The sequence below is a fragment of the Hylobates moloch genome, unplaced genomic scaffold (assembly GCF_009828535.3).
Source record: "Hylobates moloch isolate HMO894 unplaced genomic scaffold, HMol_V3 SCAFFOLD_5, whole genome shotgun sequence".
Classification (NCBI taxonomy): domain Eukaryota; kingdom Metazoa; phylum Chordata; class Mammalia; order Primates; family Hylobatidae; genus Hylobates; species Hylobates moloch.
The window spans coordinates 48,596,541-48,616,623 of record NW_026652280.1 but is presented as its reverse complement, the minus strand read 5'-3'; the positions used below and the strand labels follow the sequence as shown (position 1 = coordinate 48,616,623).

General features: G+C 35.6%; 1 protein-coding gene across 3 annotated transcripts in view; it reads right to left on the bottom strand.

The window, feature by feature from the left end:
* DSC3 (desmocollin 3) overlaps positions 1-20,083 on the bottom strand; it is a 53,379-nt gene that overhangs the window by 25,328 nt on the left and 7,968 nt on the right. For all 3 annotated transcript variants that reach the window (XM_032152593.2, XM_032152592.2, XM_058438521.1), the window contains exons 2-9: positions 17,352-17,436; positions 16,131-16,330; positions 14,683-14,802; positions 11,438-11,593; positions 10,029-10,173; positions 8,013-8,179; positions 4,308-4,442; positions 3,715-3,900 (exon numbers count right to left, since the gene is read on the bottom strand). In XM_032152593.2, the coding sequence (XP_032008484.1) occupies positions 3,715-3,900; positions 4,308-4,442; positions 8,013-8,179; positions 10,029-10,173; positions 11,438-11,593; positions 14,683-14,802; positions 16,131-16,330; positions 17,352-17,436 (1,194 nt within the window). The remainder of the gene's footprint in view (positions 1-3,714; positions 3,901-4,307; positions 4,443-8,012; positions 8,180-10,028; positions 10,174-11,437; positions 11,594-14,682; positions 14,803-16,130; positions 16,331-17,351; positions 17,437-20,083) is intronic.

Sequence of the window (20,083 nt, the reverse complement as noted above, 5' to 3'; positions counted from 1 at the left end):
TCGTTTTGAATAATACGCAGGAAACAGGTGGCATGTATTAATTCTTCCAAGCAGAGCTGAGTGGCTGACAGACCAAGTAAAAGTGAGATGTTTTACACCATGCTTTTTGTTTCTTTTGAACTTTGAATTTTTGTTTCTTTTGAACTTTGAACTAATGAACTGCTTACTGAAAATGTTAAAATTACTGGCTTTATTATTAAATAAATGTAATAAAGAATCTATTGACATTTAAAACAATTAAATGAGATACTACAGGTTAAGCACTTGGCATAATGTCTGGCATTTAGTAAATAATAAATGTTAGCCATTATTGTTAATTTGCGTTTAATATGAAGTATGAATTTGAGAATATAATTGGATTTCATGATAAGGGGCTGCAGATATAATAGATTCTGTGACATATTGAATACAAACTGCCATGTGGGCTTAATGAGGCATGGCATGCAGTAATGGAAAGATAATTAATTTGGGAACAAAATAGACCAGGTTTGTATTCCAGGTTGGATAGTTAATATATGCTTGACTTTGAGGAAGCTATTTACTTTCATCAGCCTTAGGTGGTTGTTGTGTTTTCGAGGTTTGCCTTTTTTAAAAAATCAATGTAAAATAGGGATAATAACACCTTGTCATATAGGGGGTGTGAAAACTACGTACAACTTATGTAAAATGCCTAGTATTTTCTGTGACATAAAAGGAACTTGATTCATGGTAACTACTTTAAAAATATTAAAAGTATTTCCTTCATGTAGAAACTAGGATGTAATATCAAATATAAGGGCAACTATCTTATGTTTTAAAATAATGGAAATAAATGTATATAAATGTATTGGGGAAATTTTTGATATTCTCCAGATGTAAAATTGGGTTAATCTGAACCAAAAACAAAGCAGTAAAGTATTATATCTAACTGCTCCCCATTCTGGAGAATCCTAGAGTGCTACTCAGAAATGAAACAAATGCGTATCAGTCACATGGAATGAGAAATATTCTATGATATAGGTTATAACTCCCAATCACCTTTGGAAATGTTTTTCTTAATACCTCTATGGTCATAACTCCTTGGACAAAAAAGCATACAAAAGAACATTGAGTACATATACTCATTGATTAGGCCTTTTTAAAAATTAGAGTATATTCTTTTGAAAAAGTTTACTAGAGATCATTTTGTATTGGTCAAAAAAACTTACAAATAGAAATGTAATTCCTAGTGGTATTTAAATTTTATCTCCTCTAAGCAAGACAAAACCACTGATATTAAATAATAACAATAATGACAGAGTTTCTCCATATGAATCTTGAATAATGGCCTTGAGAGAGACTGGAGGAGCTGCCTTCCGACCAAGGAGCAGATAGACAGCACACCAAAAGGTCTGAGCTTGGGTCTCTGACAGAAGCTACTGTAGTTAAGTCTTCTACCCTTCCCAAATCTTAAACTATTCCTTTGACTTATTTACAGGAGAAACCAAGGCTTGGTGGGGGTGAGGTAGGAGATCAGCAGGACTTGTTTTCTGAGCACCAGTCATGACCCTGCTGATTAAAACAGAATCTCATCGAAACAGTATGCAGTCAAGAAACCAGCCACAATCAGTTAAACCAAGAAGATGAGGACAGAGATCTCTAGTTGACCTCAGTGCTCATTATATGCTAATTATAATGCATTAGCATGCTAAAAGACATTCCCACCAGCGCCATGATGGTTTACAAATGCCACAGTAATGCCCAGAAGTTACCTGATATGAAATAAAAGGGAAGAAACCCTCAGTTCCAGGAACTCCTGCCAGTTTTCCAGAAAATTCATGAATAATCCGCCCCTTGTTTAGCATATAATTAAGGAGTAGCTGTAAATACAGCTAGCCAGCAATCCACAATTGCTACTCTGCCTAGGGAGTAGCCCTGCTCTGTCTGTGGAGCCACCATTTTCCTTTGTCTGTTGCTCTAATAAGCTTGCTTTGCTTTCACTTTACTCTATTGTCTTGCTCTTGAATTCTTTTCCAGGTGAAGCCAGGAACCCTCTGGGCTGAGCCCCAATTTTGGGATTCGCCTGCATCAGGAGGAAGAGGGGAGAGGGATGTCCAGGAGAACATTTAACAAAACGTCTGTTGCAATCACATCAATTCGAAACATATGCCTGTACTACCTAAGTGTTCAGCCTTGGAAACTGTATGAGATACACAGTAGCCCTTTTCAGAACAATTATAGGCCATAGCCCCTCAGCCAGTTCCCATGTGTGCTGATAGATTCACATCTCAAGACTCAAAGATTTGGCTCTTCAGATTCAGGGGTCCCTCTAAAACCAGAGGGCTCCCTCAGCAGACAGCAGGCACAGCCCAATCCAGAAGTGCAGTGAATTTAAGGATCCCTGGGTGAAACCTTCAACCAGTGGGGCCTGGGTACTGAGAAGAGATGTGAGGGGTAAATACCCCAAGTATCCATTTTTGAGGGGATAATTATGAGGCAAGTTCTACATGGTTTCTTGTATGGATGAACACCAAAGATGACTAGCTCAATAACGCAGACTGGATTGGCTTTTCCTCCTTCCCTGTCTTATTTCCCCATTTTAACACTGGCTTCCTGGGACCCACTTCCTAAATATGTTCCCATATTCAGGTCTTTGTCTTGCATTCTGCTTTCTGGAGAGTCCAAATAAAGACTAGATTGATTTGGACTAATAAAAAACAAATCAATCATTGGTATTTTCTTATTTCCTTTCCTATTACTCTCAACTATAAAGCATAGTGGTTTTTTTTAAGTACTTGTTTTTTAGTATTCAATTTGAGCAGATCATATTATAGAAAAATAAAATAAGGAGGCTTGATGTCAAGAGTCTATATTTGACTCTTCACATCTGGACAGAACTTGCCAAGGCTTAGTATATGAGCCTTGGAAATTTTTACGGAGGAAATAACTGCAAATAGAGGTGTTTGTGTACCAAAGATGCCACTTTACCATTTTTGGCAGATAAGCCTCTTTCACTCAATGAATGACCTTTATTCTTGTCCACAGGACAATATTAATTTTTGTTTTGTTCTGGGCTAGAAGTATAAAATCAGTGATCCTTTTCAAACAGATCCCTTCCTACCCTCATAACCTGGATCCTAGAATGTACCAGCACAACCAAATATACAATATACTGAACAAAAAATAAGCTCGTTCATTGCTGTCTGAGATAATACTAAATTTCATTGTCAATATCACCTTTAAAAGGATAAGATACAACCAGGCATATATTATAGAGAAAATGAGAAGAATATGGGTTTGTATGTCACATCATGTAAGAATTAAGAAATTGAGAATATTTATCTTACAGAAAGTAAGTCTCAAATGAACACAACAGCCTTTTCAAAACAATTATAGCTGTTCTGAATAGCATTAGAGGAAGAATCCGAACCAAACATATGAGTTATAAGAAAAATAACCTGGGCACAGTAGAAGTAAGAACTTCTGAGAACCAAAGCATTTCAAATGTGGAATAAGTGGCCAGTGGAGCTATGGAGATCCTTATAAATGAGAATGTTCAAGCAGAAGCTAGGTGACTAGCAATCAGCAATAGAATTACAGAAGACACACCGGCATGAGATTGGAATAGTGGTTTAAATAGATTTTAAATTCTCTTCCAACTTATAGAGTCTATGGTCTGAAACTATTTGGTTGATTAAATTATTAGTTAACTAAAACCTGTTAATTTGCTAAGTTGTCAATTATACATTACTGTACCTTTACAACACAAAGAACACCTTCATTAGTTTCTTTGTCTGTGCTGATTTTGAAATGTCCATTTTCATTTCCCTTTAAAATGGTAAAATTGACTCTCCAATTGGCAGTGTTAATTAAATCCTTATCTTCTATAGGTATTCGTAAGATTTCCACATTGAATGCATTTTCCTCTACAAATGCCTCATACTGAAACAGAAAGAAGTCATTGAAAATTGAAATTTTATTTTATAGACAACTTTAAAAAAAGTTTCTTCCATTCCAAAAATACTTACCATTATAATTTTATATAGATTATTTTAAAACTATGAATCGTAAATGCTATTGTTTCATTAAGGGTTATCTTCAAATAAAAGAAAAGTTTCATTACAAATGAAGACACATGTTACTGGTCTTTGACAGAAAGGAGATAATAGAAACACTAATATGAATAAATAAAATAAATTTACATATCATTTGTTTAAACTTTAATTTTATTCATAAAATACATATATGTCAAAGTATGATACTTCATGAAGTATTAATTTTATTAATTCAGTCTAAATAAAAAATGACAGCAGATAAGACAGAGGCAGATTTTGATATTATATACTTACAGCATTTTGTCTGAAAGTGGGTGCGTTATCATTTGAATCTGTTACTGTTATGATACAAGTTGATGTGCCTATCAATCCAAAAAACTGGCCATCCATGTCTTGTACTTTCATTATCAGTGAGTACTTGTCTACAACCTGAAAACAAAGCAAATATTTAACTAGTCTTGAAAAATTTTTGTTAGATTTATAAATGAAACCTCAATTGCACACTCACTCACTCACATACACACACATCTGTGTGTGTCTGTGCTTTTACCTGATTTCCACATTTGCACAGACTCTAGGAATTTGGTAGACAGGGATAAAGCTGAAGAGGCAGGCAGAGATTAAATTACAAAGACCCGTACTCAGAAATTATGTTTTAAGTAACAGGTAATAGCAAAAAGGTTTTTGGAAGTCATAGGGGCAGCACAAAATAAGAATATTTGAGTTTTGTTTTGTTTTGTTTTGTTTTGTTTTGTTTTGTTTTGTTTTGTTTTGTTTTGAAATGGAGTCTCACACCGTCACCCAGGCTGGTGTGCAGTGGCACGATCTTGGCTCACTGCAACCTCCGCCTCCTGAGTTCAAATGATTCTCCTGCCTCAGCCTCCCTAGTAGCTGGGATTACAGGTGCCCACCACCACGCCCGGCTAATTTTTTGTGTTTTTGTAGAGATGGGGTTTCACCATGTTGGCCAGGCTGGTCTCAAAGTCCCGACCTCGTGATTCACCTGCCTCGGCCTCCCAAAGTGCTAGGATTACAGACGTGAGACACCACACCCAGTCAGAAAATTTGAGTTTTAAAAAAATATATTCTTAAGGAAGTTTTGGCATAATTTGGAGTAAGCCAAAAAATCAAAGCAGTTAGTTGAAACTCCCCTGTAGCAATCATCTAAAACAGGTGGCTTAGGCCAGCGCAGTGGCTCACGCCTGTAATCCCAGCACTTTGGGAGGCCAACATAGAAGGATCGCTCAAGGCCAGGAGTTTGAGACAGGGCTGGGTAATATAGCAAGACCTCATTTCTACAAAAAAATAAAAATTTAGCTGGGCACGGTGATGTGTGTCTGTACTCCCAAGCTACTTGAGAGGCTGAGGCGGATGGACCCTTGAGTGGGAGTTTGAGGTAACAGTGAGTTGTGATCATGCCACAGCACTGCAACCTGAGCGACAGAGCAAGATCTCTTCTCTAAACAACAAACAAATAAATAAATAGGGCAAGTGTCCCGAATCTGAGGCAGTAGCAATGAGGACAAAGAGAAAGGATGGCAGGAAATTTACTTGGGAGTTAGAATGGAGTAGGACTTAACAGTAAATTCTATATACAAGTTAAGAGAGAATGATTTTCAGGTGTCCCACTTGGAGAGATAGGAAGATAGGTGCATCATCAAACAATACAGGAAATGCAGGAGAACAATTCTCGGAGGAAGTAAACACTACTGAGGTTGGTAAAGGGGTAGAAATACTGAGTTTTGTTTTGCATATGTTGAATCTTATGTGCCTAAAGGAAATCTGAGGAGTAAAGTCCAAAAGGCACCTGGATATATGGCCTCATATGTACAGAAGAGATCATGACTAGAAATGTCTATCCAGAAGTCATCAGTATCTAGATGGTGGTTGAAATTATGGCAGGAATCAGATTATTCAATTCAGGAGAGGCTGCAGGATGAGAAGAGCCTCGGATATAAGGACCTACAGCATTTCTAGCATGGAAGGAATAAGAAGACTACACAAAGGCCACTAAAAAGAAAGATCAGAGAAGCAGGAGGAAGACCAGAAATCTAAGGGAAGAGAGAGTTTTAACAAGTGTCAGCAATAGACAGGGACTTAAGGTTGCTGTTAGATTTGCAAAAAATGAAATTTTGCAGATGGTGTGGTGATGGTGAATTGAAGTCATTAATTTGTGGTACAATCATCTTTGTGGCCTTCCTCTTTTATCTTACTGTTCTTTAGTCACGCTTTTATTCTTTTATTTTTCTTCATTTTTTGTTTCCCTCTATCTCTTCCCTCAGTCTTTATTTTACTTGATCTCCCTTCCATACTGAAAGTCAATATTCTGGTCAGGTGCCATGGCTCACGCCTGTAAATTCCAACACTTTGGGGGGCTGAGGCAGGCTTATTGCTTGAGCACAGGAGTCGAGACCAGCCTAGGCAGCATGGCAAAACCCCGTCTCCACAAACAATAAAAAAATCAGCCAAGCATGCTGGTGTGTCCTGTAATCCCAGCTACACGGGAGGCTGAGGTGGGAGGATCGTTTGAGCCTAGGAGGTAGAGGTTGCAGTGCACCATGTCTGTGCCATTGCACTTCAGCCTGGGCAACAGAGCGAGACCCTCTCTCAAAAAGAGAAAAAAATACAGAGAAAGTAAACGAATATTCCCACCTTAAAACGCTCTTCCCGTATGCTTTAAGAATCCCTGATATTCAGTTTATCTTCCTCTAAATTCATTGTCTTTTTTTTTAATCTCTCATGATTTTTACTTCGCATGTTGTTCCCCTCAAGGCTCCATGGTTGTTGCCCACAAAATCCTAGTAGATTTTTTTCTTCATCAGGAAAGTAGCAGACCTGGGTTTGATCCTAAAACTGCATCCTACAAGTTGTGGACCCCTAAATTTCATTTTTCTAAACGTCATTTTAAAAAATGTGATGACTAAAACCTGTTAACTTGCAAAGTTTCAATTATTCACTTGATTGCTACATCATCTCTACATACTCCACAGATGCAAAAGCACATCAGATTTTCCCCTTAAAACTTTCCCACTTCCTATTATCCTTATGCATTTTATCTATAGCATAAAATGCTCTGGCCCCATAACAAATAAAAATAACGATAATTAAAATGTTTGTACTGTTTCTCAGTCCTTTTTATAGATTCCCACCATCCATCCCTGTTTCTTTGGCATCAAATCCCATTGATTTCTTCCTTATAATATATTTTCCAGTCATATTGACTCTTCTATATAAGGTATTCTAGTTGTAGCGGGAAACATTGAACTATTCCAATAAAGCTATTTTGTGCATATAAAATTGATTCATCTGCCTTAGTCAATAATGCGTGATTGCTGACAAAATAGAACAATAAAAACTAAAGATAAGATTCAGTGAAGTAATTTGAGTTTAGCAAGTCAATCAATGTTTCTGTCACATTTCTCCTTTATAGATTGGATATAACACCTATCTAGTCAAACAAAAATATTCTAAAGGGCAAATAAAATTATGCATTAAGAAGTTCAATATAAAGTGCTAGATACATGACAATATGCTATTACTATCATCCAAAAAAGTGTTTCATATTTTTAAGAATCCATCAATTTTATTTCAGCTAATCCTTTCCCCACTAAAAGTATATATATCTATAATAATTAAAGTAGAAATCAGGGCATGATCTACACTCATAGAACAAGCAAAACTAATTGTCCTATATGAAAATTGAAACCTTTGCTGAACTGGAACCAACTAGCCACACATAAGAAAAAAAAATTTATAATGAATTTTTTTCTTTTCTCATCCCTTCTAAATGCCAATTGATCTGCATTTCTAGTCCTTATGGCTACTCTAACATAAGGAAATAGAAATAATATAAAAAACAGAAAAAATTGTTAGGAATTCTTATTGTCTTATGCCTAAAATAAAATTACACTATTAATCCACAGGATAGCAAGTTATAATAAATGGGGGAGGGAAGCTTAATCCTCAGTGAAATGAAATTCTACGGAGTGTGTGAGCTACCTCTCTGTCCAAATAATGAGAGACTGTGGTGATTACGCCTGTGCTGGGATGCACAGAAAAGAGCCCAGGCGATCTTGGTGTCTGCTGCAAAATGCTGTATTTCAGGCGCGTATGCATTGTGTCCGGTTCATCTCTGTCTGTGGCACAAACCACCCCCACTGTAGTACCTACACATTAAAAAATAAAAGAGCCTTTAATTTACAGAATTGTTAAATATACTTTCAAAAGTGTCTACATTCTTAAAATGTTAACAATGATGGTGGAAACCTAATTTAAAATGTATTTATTACCAGAGTATTATTTTGTCTTTAGATAGGACTGATGAGGATAACTTCAAATTTATCACACAAAACACTTTGATGCTGAAAATTAAGGTATACTTTTGCTCACATTTTAACACATTTGATCACAAATTACTAAAGAAATTAGTTAAATGGCAATCAAAAATAATTTGAATACGTATTTGCACATATTTCAATAACAAACCTAGCTGGAGGAATAAACCATGTCTCCTTAATTATCAGATTTTTAAAAAATTGGACTTTTGATTAATAGCTAAATCAAGACTGATTAGTGGTATGCAGTAATAATATAGATGATCAAGTTGACCTTTAGTAGTCCAGCCTCTCCTTTCTATAATGTTTTTGCTACTTCCTGATTTGATTTGTTTTAATAAACCAGTTTAGTATCACAGCCGTAACAGGTCTGAACCTACTAATAAAATGTGCTTAAAGTACCTTGGGTTAACCTGGGCATCGAAGTGTTAGTCCTTTATTTTTCTCTGTTATTATAGAAGAGAACAGAATCCTGAAGAAAGCCTGAAACCAATTACCCCTTTTTGAAAAAGGGAAAGCATACCCCATTGCTAATTAATTAAAGGCAATATAATGTCATTGTAATGTCATAGAATTGTGAGGCTAAAAACATTATAGGTAATCTAATGTAATGAACTCCTTCTACTAGTAAGAAAACTCAGAGGGACTTCCATGAGTTTCCACAGTGAGTTAGTAAGAGACCCTACATCAGAAACTATGTTTTCTATGCTATAGTGGCCATTTTATTATCTGTGTGTATTCCATAACATGTTGTAAACCTTCACTATACACAATAAAATTTATTTAAAAAGAAACAAAACTAGGTTTCCTAAACTCCAAACCACTATTTTTTTTTTAATTTTTTAAATTGTACCATGTGAGTAATAAAGAGGTTAACATCTATGACATCAAGTTAACAAAGGAAAACATGAAGGGAAAAAGCAGATATAATATTGCAGTGAAGATCTAAGCAACTACTGGGAACTTTAAAAAGCAAATTAGCAAAGTCATCCTTTGTGACTGAATCCTCCTTCTTTTAACTTTATTGTGAGTGGTTATTCTCCATATTACAAGTCTCAGAAGCCATCATAAGTGCCACATTTTAAGGGCCAGGTAAACTAAAATACTTCAGTTTTCCACTTGTAAGAGCAAGTGTTTAGAATAGAGAACATTTGATGTAAGTTTCTCTGAAGTTATTCTGGTATTCATTCTAAATTGGAAGTAGTGAGGTAGTAGTTTTAAAAGAAGATAATATAAATAGGAGCATAAAAAAAATTGTAACCTCAGTGGAAGCCATTTAACACCTTCCTAAATAAAAGTTCAAAAAAAAAAAAAACTATACCGATTTTAGTTTTATTGTTCATTCCACCCTGCATGTCCTCTCTTGGAGTTGAGAATAATGAAAAACCCACATGAGGAAATGAAATAAAATATATACACTGAATATTACACAAAGCTTGAACAACTATTAGCTGCCTTTACAGTTAATTAGTATCATATTGACAATGACAGAAACTTCTGTACTATCTGGTTAAGGCATATATTGATTGAAAGTGATGGGATTAAGTGTTTCCTGGTAAGTAGATACTAGTTCAACGTTATCTCAGGCTGATCTGGCCTTGAGGATAAAAAGCTCAATGTCTTTTAAAATGTACACAGACATATTTAAAATGATTATTTTTATTCTTAAAAGCAGACTTACCAGGTCTACTACTTTCCAAAACTTCAAAATTATAAACTGCTTCTGTGAAAACAGGGTGGTTGTCATTTTCATCCTCTACTCTGATGGGTAGTGGGAGAGGCAGATCTGCTGAATATCCATCTGCAGTTGATGCATAAGCAATCAACTGCAAAATAGCAAAAAGAAAGTTCCATTAATATCAGATTCTGGCAAGACAGAATAAGATGCTTTATCTACTACCTGCCTTGCAAATCTTTTCAATAATAAACTACTTTGAAGTTTTTTTATTCACTGTGTTTTTAATTATCAAAGCACCAAATGGAGAAACACTTTACTGCAAAGAGCATCCAGTAGGTGGTGGAAATGGCTTTCGCAAATGAAACCTAGGTCAGAGTACAGTGAAGTTGGGGCTGACGCTGTCCACTAGACTGAGGAATTAAATGTGAATATAAATTCTCTCTATAATCAGAAAATTATGCTGGAGAGAACAATTAAACTCACTGCAATAGGAAAAATTCCTACTACATTATCTAAATAAATCAGCAATTCCCAATTTGTCGCTACCAAGCCCTGTTATTATTTTACCTAATAGACCACATATTTGTAAGCATTTTTCTGACCAAATACATGTACTAATTTCCCCGTTGCTGATTAAAGGCAATGTAATGTCAAATAGAATATATTTCTATTCAACATGTGATTACAACACTGAATTGAAAATTTTCTAAGCAAATGCAAAGCATGTCACATGGGGACATCAGTCATGTTTGTTTACACAGCATCTCTTCCTTCTTTGTTGTAGGAACAGAATCTCTCTTTCCGATAATCATTCCATCGGAACCATGGGAATGACACATGACCTCACAGCATTTACCATATTATACTGAAAATTATCTGACTTATTTGCCTTTGACTATAAGCTCATCTTTATCAGAATACTGGCTTATTAGCCCTTATTTGAGTTTGGTCTCCCACTTTCACTTTCTTATGTAGTTCTCAGATGTGATCAAATAATCATCTGTGTGGAAGAAAGACAAAAATGGAAGTAAGAGCAGTATAGAAAGAGGATTCTTCCAATCAACTGTAGGCACGTCTTGAAGTGAGGAAAAGGTGCCAGCAACCAGTGAGAAAGAGAGAGAGATTATCTCATAAGCAAAACCAACTGTTTGGAAATTTACTGACATTTACATCGAAATACATTGAAATTTATGTTCAAATATTGAACCTCTTTGCTTCATTTCAGGCTTACCTAACAGCAGTTGAGACAAAGATTACCAAGTATTCCAAAATATTGCACATTCTATTTCCCATTGACTCTAAGATACCCTCTAAGAAGAGAGTGCAAGGAGACAGGAAAGAGTAGCTGGAGTAAGCATCAGAAGAAACATAGTTTAATAATTTAAAGTCAGGCATATCAATAAAAGTCCTACATCAAAAACATCATATTCTTCACGATCCACAGGCCGAGTGCAAAATAGATTTCCAGTGTCTCTTTCTATATAAAACAAATTTAAAGGTTCTTGATCAACTCCACGTCCACTTATTGAGTAGAAGACAGTATAGTTCTGTGCTGCATCAGATTCAACCTAAAAGTAGAAAAAAAGTATGCAAAAAAATTAAAACTAAATTCAGTTACAATATCTTTTAAATGCAGCTGATGTATCTTTTTTAAATTAAAGAGATAATTTCAATAGAAAAGGTAGAAAAGAACAATAATAACCATTGTTGGCAAGGGTAAGGCAAAAAGGGATTCTCATAGGAAGAAGGGAATCCCAGTTGGAATGTACCTTAGGAAGAAAACTGACAAAAATTAAAAGAATAAGCTATGAAGATAAACTGGGAAGGATCTTTCTGGCAGAGAAAATAGGAAGTGCAAGGGAATAGGCCGGGGTTTTGCCTAGCATGCTCAAAGAGTGCAAGAAAGCCACTGTGATTGGAGTAGAAAGAGCATGGAAAAAAGAAGTAGGAGATGAAGAAGTAATGAGGTAATAGGGGCCACATCACATTGGAGAATTCGAGAATGCTGGCTTTTCCTTGGAGTCCAATGAAAAACCACTGGAGAATTTAGACAAGAGTAACATCATCTGATTTACATCCTTAAAGGTAATACTTGCTGTTTTGTCAAGCATGACCGGATGTGGTTGGATGGGTAAGGGAAAAAGCAGGCAGACCACTGAGGAAATTACTGCAAAAACCCGGAGAAGAGACTGCAGTTAGACTAACATGATAGCCATAGAGGTGGTGAGAAGTGGTTAGATTCTGGACATAATTTAAAGGTACAGCCATCAGAATTTGCTGATGGGTTGGATGTGTGGTGTAAAGATGGAAGTCAAGGACACTATGTCAGAGAGTGCTAGTATCTCTTAATATCTATTCTGCCCATCTTCCTTAGTACTAGAATTTGTAGTGATCACAAGGTTGCCCAGAAGAAAGGATTTCTCAGTCACCCTTGCAATTAGTTAGAGCCACATGCGAAGGTCATGTCAAGGGAATGTGAACAAAAATGATATGTGCAAAATCCAGTTGTGCTCTAGAAGGTGAGAAAGTGTCTTCTCCCTGTTGGACACAGAGGCAAGCCATCTGGAACCTGCAGGGACAGCCAAGCTAAAAAATAAAGAAACTTGGGTCCTTGGTGTTTTCTCAAATTAGAACCTTTTTACCAGATCACACTTTTACAAGAAAGGAATAAACCTCTGTCTTGCTTAAGCCACTATTATTTGGGATCTCAATAAAATGCACCTATGCCAATAATGCATAATAATACAGAAATCAAAAGTTTAACTATGAGAAGAACAGACATATAGGCTAAATTGAAGCTCAATATCTGTTTCATTTTCCTTCTACGGTGTCCTCTCATAGTGTAGATGCTAGAAATAGTCAAACAAAATAAACCAAAACCCCCAAATTTTGCAGAATCTCTTGAAACCAGAGTTCTGGATTTCAACATGTATGGTCAGATGTGGTTGAACAAGATTGGAATGCCAAAAGTGAGGTAGGCAGGTGTCTCATTTTTGCTGCTTCTGTTATTTTTGCTGGCATCACGATTTACGTTTCTTTCTTTCTTTCTTTCTTTCTTTCTTTCTTTCTTTCTTAAGGTAGGCAATTGTGTCATTTTTGCTACTTCTGCTATTTTTTCTGACAGCTCAGTTCAGATGCATTTGTTTTCCTTCCTTCCTTCCTTCCTTCCTTCCTTCTTCTTTCCTTCCTTTTCTGCAATAGCATACGTACTACTAGATGTTCGCCAACAAAGTTTTAAGTATTCAGTATATAAATAGTATTTAGAGTTATGAGATCTGATGAGATCACTGAGAGAGTAAATGTCAAGAAACAAGAGATAAGATTCATTGACTGAACCCTGGAGCTCTCCGAAGTTTAGAGATTGGGAGGGAGGCTGGGAGGATGGATGAGGAAGATCCAGCCAAACATACTAAGGAGTGATCAATGAAGTAAGTGGAAAACTAGATGAATGGTGTCCTAGGAGCCAAATGAAGAAATACTTCAAAAAGGAGGGAAAGGTGAGCCATGTCAAATGCAAATATGTCAAGGAAATGAGGACTAAGATGGTGACTGGTTTTGCAAAGCAAAGGCTAAAACTGGCTATGATTGGTACGGCTTTGGCAATTAGAAGTCATTTCTTAATATGCTTCATCAGTGTTCAAGTTATAATATTCATGGAGAATAAACAAAGTTATAATATTCATGGAGAATAAACAAATGTCTAGCACTAGGGTAGAATAAAAAATAAGTGTGAACGACTGTGGAAGAATAGTTAAAAACTGAAACAATTAGTACACAGATTACACTATTAGTATTAAATATCAAGCACACTATTAGACATTTAAGGGGAAAAAGGCAAGCAGAAGGCCATAGCCCTACTTCAGTAATGGTTTCAATTGTGCGTGTTCCATTTAGATCTTAGTGAGAAAAGTAAACCTGATCATGTCAGTAATCTGCTTAAGAATTTCTCCTTATTATTAAGATAAAGTTAAACTTACTAGCAGAATGCACATAGTCCGTAGTAGTTTGACCCCTACCTCCCTCTTCAGCCTCATCTCCCTGCTCCATTCCATCACACCTTGGAAGACTAAGCCATCCAGAGCTCCTCTAAGGAGCTCTGACTTCTGTACTTCCCTCTTCTTCTACAATTATTTACCTGCAGAAAAATTTTCCATTCTTCAGGACTCAACTCAGTTGTCTCCTTCTCTAAGCCTTCTCTTGCTTTTTACCACCTTACCTCAAGGTTTAATGTTCATCTCATTTGTTACCAAATCACCCAACATCTCTATACTAGAATCATAGCACTCATCACTAAAAATGGTAATTATTATCCTACTTCTGTCTCCTTCACGAGGCCAATAACCCACATGAGATCAAGGACCATGACTAAATTTACTTATATCTTTAGGACCTAGAGCGGAACCTCCCACAGGATATAGTTAAGTGCTCAGTAACTCCCTGCTAAATGAATGAATAAACAAAGATCATTCAATGGTTTTAGAGCCTTTCTCTTATTATTAGGTTTTTAGTAATTTTCTTTCTCATTTTACTTTTGTTACACCTCATGAACATCTTTAACCAGATCTGTTTATTTTTATATGTTTGAAGAGGTATTAAATCTCAATGAAACAGACTCTTAGAATTAAAGCAATCCTGACCAGAAAAGGTGTAAACCTACTTGTTGAAGAAACAATGGGAAAGGGCCCAAGGAATTCTCTTGCATAGAGCAAGGAATAGGTGCCCATCTCCTCTTGGCACGCCTGAGAACAGTTTCTCTAGTATGTCTTGTCTTCAACACCTGAATTTAGAGAAAAACAAATACATAAATAAACAAAAGCATTACAATCTACTTTGTGTAAAATAGTGGACAGCTCATAAACCTAATCCTTCTCTGGAGGTTCAGTGTCAGGCATTTCCATGCTGAAGCTAAACCAGTTAATAAAGTCTTTCTACATTAGAAGGGTAAGAAAGAATATATCCAGATTTAAAAGGTTTCAAGAAACAGAGAATTTCTTTTTGTATACCATTCTAACACTGACTATACTTTCATGTTAGGAAAATCACCACTATATTCTTAGTTCTTCTTGCTTTGTCCCAAATAGAGACACAGAACGTATTCTCTCTACAACAATCTCCAGATAGCACTTACTTGTTCTTTTAGTTAAAAGCTCATGCCCTTAGGTCAGAGAAAGAAAATGTATGTCCTTCACTGCCATAGTGCTCTATCTACACAGTCTGATACGGTAGCCCTTGGCCACCATAAGTCATGTGATTATTTAAATTTAAATTAACTGACACTAACATAAGAAGCTCTATCCTTCGGTTGCACTAGCCACATGCCAAGTGCAGAGTAGCCATTAATATTGAGCTATCTTATCAAACACTGCAGATAGTGCCGTCTCTATCATGGGAGAAACTTCTATTAGACTTTTTAGTGATGTCCATCTCATTTCATGATGCAGCAAGGGAGACATTTCATTTCATAAGAATTAATTAATAATTGCATTAAACATTTAGCAAAGTGCTAAACTGTAACTTAAATTAGCTTTATTATTGATACAGTTAACAGAGATTAGGTGTAATCCAGTCTAAACCTTTCATCATTTTGTGACTACTTTCATAATGGCATTCCTCACTGTAAAGGTTTTGCATTAAAAAAATTCTGAATTCTATAATAGAGGGATAACCAAACTGACACCAGTGCACAAAAGACAATAGTTAGAATTTAGAGGTGGAAGAAGCCCTCACAGAGGAGAAATAATTCAGATTTAATAAAGTAAAACCAAAACCAGAGTTCAACAAGTGTTAAGAAAGAGAGAGAGGGAGAGACAAAAATAGAGTGAGAGGTAGAGAGAAGGATAGAAAAAGGGAGAGAGGGAAGGTGACAAGGAGGGAAGAAAAGGAAGGGGAAGGAAAGGAGAAGGAAAAGGGAAGGAATGAAAAGGACAGGATAAGAAAATGGAGGGGAAGGAAAAGGGTAAGAAAATGGAAACAAAGTGAAAGGAAAGGAAACAAAATGAAAACAAAAGGGGAAAATACCCTATTTATCCTTGTTTCTCTTTGCAATTTTTAATGAGAGTATTTTAATGAAAAAATGACTGAAAATATTTAATGTACTTTAAATACCTTCTTCTGATGTTCTAGCAGCACAGTAACCTCTTTTTGTGTCTGTTTCCTTTTGTCAGAAAGCCATATGGTAAATGATCTTTTCTTATCAGACAGCACAACAGCCCTGGCTGCGTACACTGACCCATCATTTAGAACTCTGAAATCAGGATCACTTGACTGGATGAGGTCGGCAGATCTGAAGCACTCTTCCAAACTAACTGCAAGTAAAAATTTCCAAGTTGTAAGGTAAAAACACATGAGAAGAAAAAATGTGTTAAAATAATTCATATAATCTTCTTAAAAACCATGAAGTGGGATGAAATAAGCCAATCACTTTGCATTTACCAGATATCTTAACCTGTTTTTTACATTACTTAAAAAATGATCATTTTCTTTCAGTTAAAAAATAATTACTGAGTGTATAATTTCTATTAAATAAGGTGTTTTAAACCTTTATATGCTTCTAATAGACTTATGAAAATGACCTTTCAATTAAAGATATGGGCATGTTATAATCATGACAAAACTGGGCAACATGCCCCCAACACACCTGAATAAACATACAGAAGAGCTTCCCTAACAATACAATCTGAGTGTTTAAGATACACCTATATTCAGTGAGAAGTCATGAGCCAAAGAGCAATGGAGTGTATAAGTTTGGTAAAGAGTCATGTTAGAAAAATCCGTTCTCCGGAATTTTCTTCCCACTGGCACTTTTCTGTACACAATTTCCCCTGGAGGCCCACAATACTCTGTGTGTTCCAAGCTTTCCAAGGCCCCACACTGAAACTCTACATGGAGTCCTTCTTCCCTGGGATTTCTGGCCTCTAGTAACGGGTAATAAAATGCATATAAATATCAAAATGTACCTGTCATCCATCCCATTCTTCAACTATTTGTCTTAACATAAAGCAAATGGATAAATTACTACTCAGTTAAGTAACAACCTCTCAAAGGATTCATTTGCTGTCCATGAGTCGTGTTTTCACTTTAATTCAAATCTGTCTCAGGTGGAAATATTTAACAAAAAATAAACAAATAAATAAACATATTTAGGCCTGATGACATATTTCTCTCTTCACGTTTTTAACAGAATGATAACTTCTGGTTTACTCCCTGGAGGAACATCCCTTATTAGTAGATTCAGGCTAACCCCAAAAGGCAAAGGTATTATATCATGCTCTTTCCAGCCTATGTAAACTAAATTTCTGCTTTAAAAAGACTTTTAAAATTTCTCACCTCTGCCAATTATTTTGTCTGCCTCTAGTTTAGAGGGTACATTAAGTATCACCTTTTTGCAGGCTTCACCAGAAAGACTGAAGATCTAGAATTTAAAAGGTCACATTAATACAGTAGAAAGTAAAGATTAAAAAAACATAATCATATCAATAGATGTAAAACAAGCAACTGACAAAGTCCAACACCCATTTATAATAAACCCCCAGAAAACTAGGAATAGAAAGGAACTTGCTCAATAAGATAAAGTTCATTTATGAAAAACAACTAACTTCATATTTAAAGGAGAAAGAATTATTTCTTCTAACATCAGGAACAAGACAATGATGTCTGCTCTGTTCTAACTGCTTCTTTTTTTTTTTCTTTTGTGTGTGTGTGTGTGTGTGTGTGTGTGTCTGAGTCTCACTCTATGGCCCAGGCTGGAGTGCAATGGCGTGATCTTGGCTCACTGCACCCTCCACCTCCTGGCTTCAAGCAATTCTCCTGCCTCAGCCTCCCAAGTAGCTGGGATTACAGGCGCCTGCCACCATGATCAGCTAATATTTATGTTTTTGGTAGGGACGGGGTTTCACCATGCTTCTATTTAACATTATACTGGAGCTTCTAGCCAGGAAAATTACACAAGAAAATAAAATCAAAGGCATCCAAATTGGAAAGGAAAAGGTAAAATTGTTTCTATTCACAGATGACATAAATTTGTAGACAGAAAATCTTAGGAATCCACTAAAAAACTGTCTAAATAAATGAGTTCAGTAAGGCTACAGGATACAAGATGAACATGCGACTGCATATCTGTACACTAGCATTGAAAAATTTGAAAACTAAGCAAAAAAATTGATTTGTAGCATATCAAGAAGAATAAAATACTTAGGAATAAATGTCATCAAATAAGTATAATATTATACACTGAAAACCATAAAACATTGCTGAAGGAAATTTTTAAAGACCTAGATAAATAGAGAGATAGCCCATCTTCATGGTTATTCCCCAAATTAATTTACAGATACAATACAATCTCTATAAAAATCCCAGATAACTTTTTTGAAGAAATTGAATATTAATCTTTCTAGAAATACAAGTTATCCAAATAAAATTGAAAAAGTAAAAAAAATTGAAAGACATATTTACCAATTTAAAACTTACTACAAAGCTGCAATAATCAAAACAGAGTGGTGCTGACAATAGAATAAATATATAGATGAATGGAATAGAACTTAAATCCCAGAAATAAGGCCTTACATTTATGGTTAGATTCCAGAAATTTTAAGAGAAATAAATAGTCTTTTCAACAAATGGTGTTGGGATAATTTGATATCTTCCTGAAGAAAAAGTGAATTTGAATCCCTACCTCATACCATACACAAAAATTAACTCAAAATGAACCACAGACATAAATGTAAGAAATAAATTATTTAGAGGTAAACTTGAGAGCAAATCTTTATGATGTTGGGTTAAGAAATGATTTATTATATACAACACGAAAAACACAGTGATAAAGAAAAGTTGTTAAATAATACTTACTCAAAGTAAAAACTTCTGCTCTCCAGAAAAATATCACTTTCTTTACAAAAGTGAAAAATACAACTCATAGAAGAGTTTCTCTCTCTTTTTTTTTTTTTTTTTTCCTGAGATGGAGTCTCGCTCTGTCGCCCAGGCTTGAGTGCAGTGGTGCGATCTAGGCTCACTGCAAGCTCTGCCTCCCAGGTTCACACCATTCTCCTGCCTCAGCCTCCTGAGTAGCTGGGACTACAGGTGCCTGCCACCATGCTACCATGACGGGCTAATTTTTTTGTATTTTTTAGTGAAGACAGGGTTTCTCCATGTTAGCCAGGATTGTCTCGATCCCCTGACCTCGTGATCCACCTGCCTCGGCCTCCCAAAATGCTGGAATTACAGGCCCGAGCCACCGCGCCCGGCCTGAAGAAAATTCAGACTAATAAAGGACTTGTATCAAAAATATTTAAAGAATTCCTGCAACTCAATAATAAAAAGGTAACACAGAAAAATGGGCAAAGGATCAGAATAGGTATTATCCCAAAAAAAGATATTAAAATGGTCAAAAAGTAGATGAAAAGATGCCCAACATCATTAGGTTTTAGGGAAATGGTAATGTAAACCACAATGCAATACCTACTTGCTAGGATAACTAAAATAAATAAGACAGAAAATAACAAGTACTGGTGAGGATGTCGAGAAACTGAAACCCCTACACATTGCTGGAGGAAATGTAAAGTGGTGCAGACACTTTGGAAAATAGTTTGGCAGTTTCTCAAAAAGTTAAACATAAATCTATATGATCCAGCAATTCCATTCTTGCTAAAAGAAATAAAAACTTAAGTCCACACAAAAACTTGTCATGAATATTCACAGTACATACCATTATTCACAATAGGCAAAAAAGTGAAAACAATCCATACAATGAAATGTTATTCAGCTCTAAAAAGAACTTTGTTAAGTACTATGCATACTACAAGGATAAACCTACAAAACATACTCAGTGAAAGAAAGTAGATACAAAACAACACATACTGTATGATTTCGTTTACATAAAATGTCCACAATAGGTAAATATACAGGAACAAAGTAAATTTCCATGGGAAGTGGTTGTAAACGGGTATGAGGCTTATTTTTAAGGTGATGAAAAACTTCTAAAATTAGATTGTAGTAATTATTGTACATTCTTCAAATTTACTACAATTCACTGAATTGTACACTTAACAAATGTGAATTTTATG